We start from the raw sequence: 2938 nt of genomic DNA, 5'->3' as shown, positions 1-2938 counted from the left end.
TAAACAAACATCTATAAAACCAGACTTAATCCAAAATATTCACAATTATATATGGGACATTTTTTAGTAGCTGTGGCGGCACAACCATCTATAGAAACCAGGCTTCATTCAAAATAAGCCTAATTTAGACTCGATTTATTCAGTTCTTGTGTGGAGGGATGAACATCTCCAGCACCAGGCTTCATCCAAAGGCTCCAAGTTTCCTTTATGTAGTTCTGGAGTAACTGAACAAGCATCCCCAGCACCAGACTTTACTCAGAATATTTACAATTTTTCAGTTCTTGTTCGGCTACAAAACCGTCTGTAGCACCAGACTTCATTCAGAACAGGCCCAATTATGTCCTTGATTTGAGTCAGTGCTCGTGTGGCTCCTTAGACATCTATAGCACCAGGCTTTATTCAAAATATGCCCAATTATGTACTTGATTTATTCAGTGCTTGTGTGGCAGCATGGACATCGGTTCACGGGCAGCTGTTCGTCGGTGGGATCGCCATCTGACCGCCGCATAATTAATTCAAACCGGATTTGTTGATGCGCTGACAAACTGGTGACTGTTTACACATCCAGGAGAGTCTTGAGTGACTAACTGTGGTCTGAACAACCATCTACAGCACCAGAGTTAATCCAAAATATCCCCAATTATAGACTTGACTTGATTCAGTTCTTATGTAGAGAGATGAACATCTACTGTACCAGACTTCATTCAAAATATGCCCGATTTTAGACGTGACTGTATTCAGGTCTACTGTTGCTGCCGACACTTGTGGTCCCACACTTAAGTAAAAATCCCAATTTTAGACCTGTTTTAGCTTGTGTGGCTGCACAAGCATCTGTAGTCCAAGACTTTCTTTGAAAATATTCCAAATTTGACACTTGCCTTTCTGTCGTTCTAGTGTAACTGGACAGACATCTATAGCACCAGACTTCATTCAAAATATCCCCAATTTAGACTGTACTTTGTTTAGTTCTTCTGTGGCTGCACGGACATCTATAGAACCAAACTTCAGTCAAAATGCACCCTATTTAAGAACCTCATGGTGCTCTTGTGTGGATGCATACATGCACAATACCAAACTTCCTTGNCATAAGAAGAGAAAGATAATTTCTTCTTTCCACTTCCTCAATTATGCAGAAAAGGTGTTTTTTACATTTTTTCTAACATGTTTCCTGCAGCAGAAACCTGCTGTTTATTTACATAAAAGATCCAAATCCAGTTGTTAGATATGTGTCAGTCACAGGTTTGAATGCACATTTTGAAGTCTTGGATTAGAGACGATGATTGAGACGCTCAGATCTGAAGCTTTTCTAATGAAGGCTTTATACACTTAACAGGAGATTTAAAAACCTGATTTTCTGCGTCTCATTTAGTGAATTGAAACTGATTTTGGGGAGAACATTAGCACAGAAACGTCCGATCTGCTCACTGACAGGTTGTTTTTGAACATGACCCGGTTGTTTTGCTCATCGTGTGTCGTCTTCAGGTGTTAAACTGGGTTTTTACAGGAGGACCGCCGCAGAAAAAACATCCTCAAAGTGAAGCAACGAGCCTGTAAATGTGCAGAATCGGACTGTCTGATGATAATAACGACAGCGCTCGGTCCTGACAGAAGCACTTCTGTGTTTGTGGCGTTTGAAAGCAGGAGAAGCGGTCGATTACGTGTCGTGCACAAACCGGAGGGAGGAGCCGCCGGGATGTTTGCAGCCGTTATGTATTACTGCAGCATCAGAGATACGGTGAAATATTGACGAGCTGTCAGCCGAGTTCCCTCATAAATCTATGCAGGTCATCAAGTTTTCCCAGCAGCATTGTATCACGTTGCATCAGAAAAGGGAAGGGAGCTCGCTGCCGCCGCCGCCGCCGCCCGCCGTGGCGCTCGGCCTGACCCGGCTCTGTGTTTGTGTGGCTTGCAGCTCCCTCGGCGGTGACGTTCTCCTTTGATGTGGGGAACGGGCCGGCGGTTCTGTCCGTCAAGTCCCACCTCCCGCTCAACGACAGGCAGTGGCACTACGTGAGGGCAGAGCGCAACGTGAAGGAGGCGTCGCTGCAGGTCGACCAGCTGCCCCTGCGCTTCCTCCAGGCTCCGGCTGACGGACACCTCCGCTTACGGCTCAGCAGCCAGCTGTTCGTCGGTAGGATCGCCATCTGACCCCCGCATAATTAACGCAGATCTGTGGTGGCTGTTCACACGTCCAGGAGAGTCTTGAGTGACTCCGACAGACACCTACAGAACCAGAGTTCATCCAGAACAGGCCCAATTATATACACGGCTTCTTTATTAACCGTGTGGCAGAGTAAATATTTATAGAACCAGACTTTATTGGAAATATGTCCAATTATAGACTTGACTTTATTCAGTAACTGTGGCTGCACAAACGTCTACAGCACCAGACTTCATTCAAAATATGCCTAATTTTAGACTTGATTTAATGTCGTTCTAGTGTAACTGAATGGACCTGTAAAGAACCAGACTTAATCTAAGATATACCCAATTATGTCCCTTATTTTATTCAGTGCTTGTGTGACTCCTTAGACATCTATAGAACTAGAAGTCATTCAAAATATCCCCAAACATAGACGTGACTTTATTCAGTAACTGTGGCTGTACGACCATCTACAGCACCAGACTTCATTCAAAATATCCTCAATTTTAGACTTGATTTAACGTTCTTCTACTGTAGCTGAACAGACATCTATAGAACCAGACTTAATCCAAAATATCCCCAATTACAGACTTTCTTTTATGTAGTTCCAGAGTAACTGAACAAATATTGGTGGTACCAGACTTCATTCAAATTATGTCCAATTTTAGAGTTGATTTCATTCACGTCTTGTTTGGCTATGTAACCATCTGTAGCACCAGACTTAATCCAACGTATCCCCAATTATAGACCTGACTTTATTCAGTACCCGTGTGACTCCTTAAACATCTGTAGAAC

General features: G+C 43.5%; 1 protein-coding gene across 1 annotated transcript in view; it reads left to right on the top strand.

The window, feature by feature from the left end:
- The window catches only part of LOC103363696 (contactin-associated protein-like 5), a 156789-nt gene that overhangs the window by 113109 nt on the left and 40742 nt on the right, over nucleotides 1–2938 (top strand). The window contains exon 16 of the mRNA XM_008290551.1: nucleotides 1913–2131. Within this exon, the coding sequence (XP_008288773.1) occupies nucleotides 1913–2131 (219 nt within the window). The remainder of the gene's footprint in view (nucleotides 1–1912; nucleotides 2132–2938) is intronic.

This window comes from Stegastes partitus, unplaced genomic scaffold (assembly GCF_000690725.1).
Source record: "Stegastes partitus isolate 25-593 unplaced genomic scaffold, Stegastes_partitus-1.0.2 Scaffold682, whole genome shotgun sequence".
Taxonomy (NCBI): domain Eukaryota; kingdom Metazoa; phylum Chordata; class Actinopteri; family Pomacentridae; genus Stegastes; species Stegastes partitus.
This window is presented reverse-complemented; position numbering and strand designations above follow the sequence as displayed.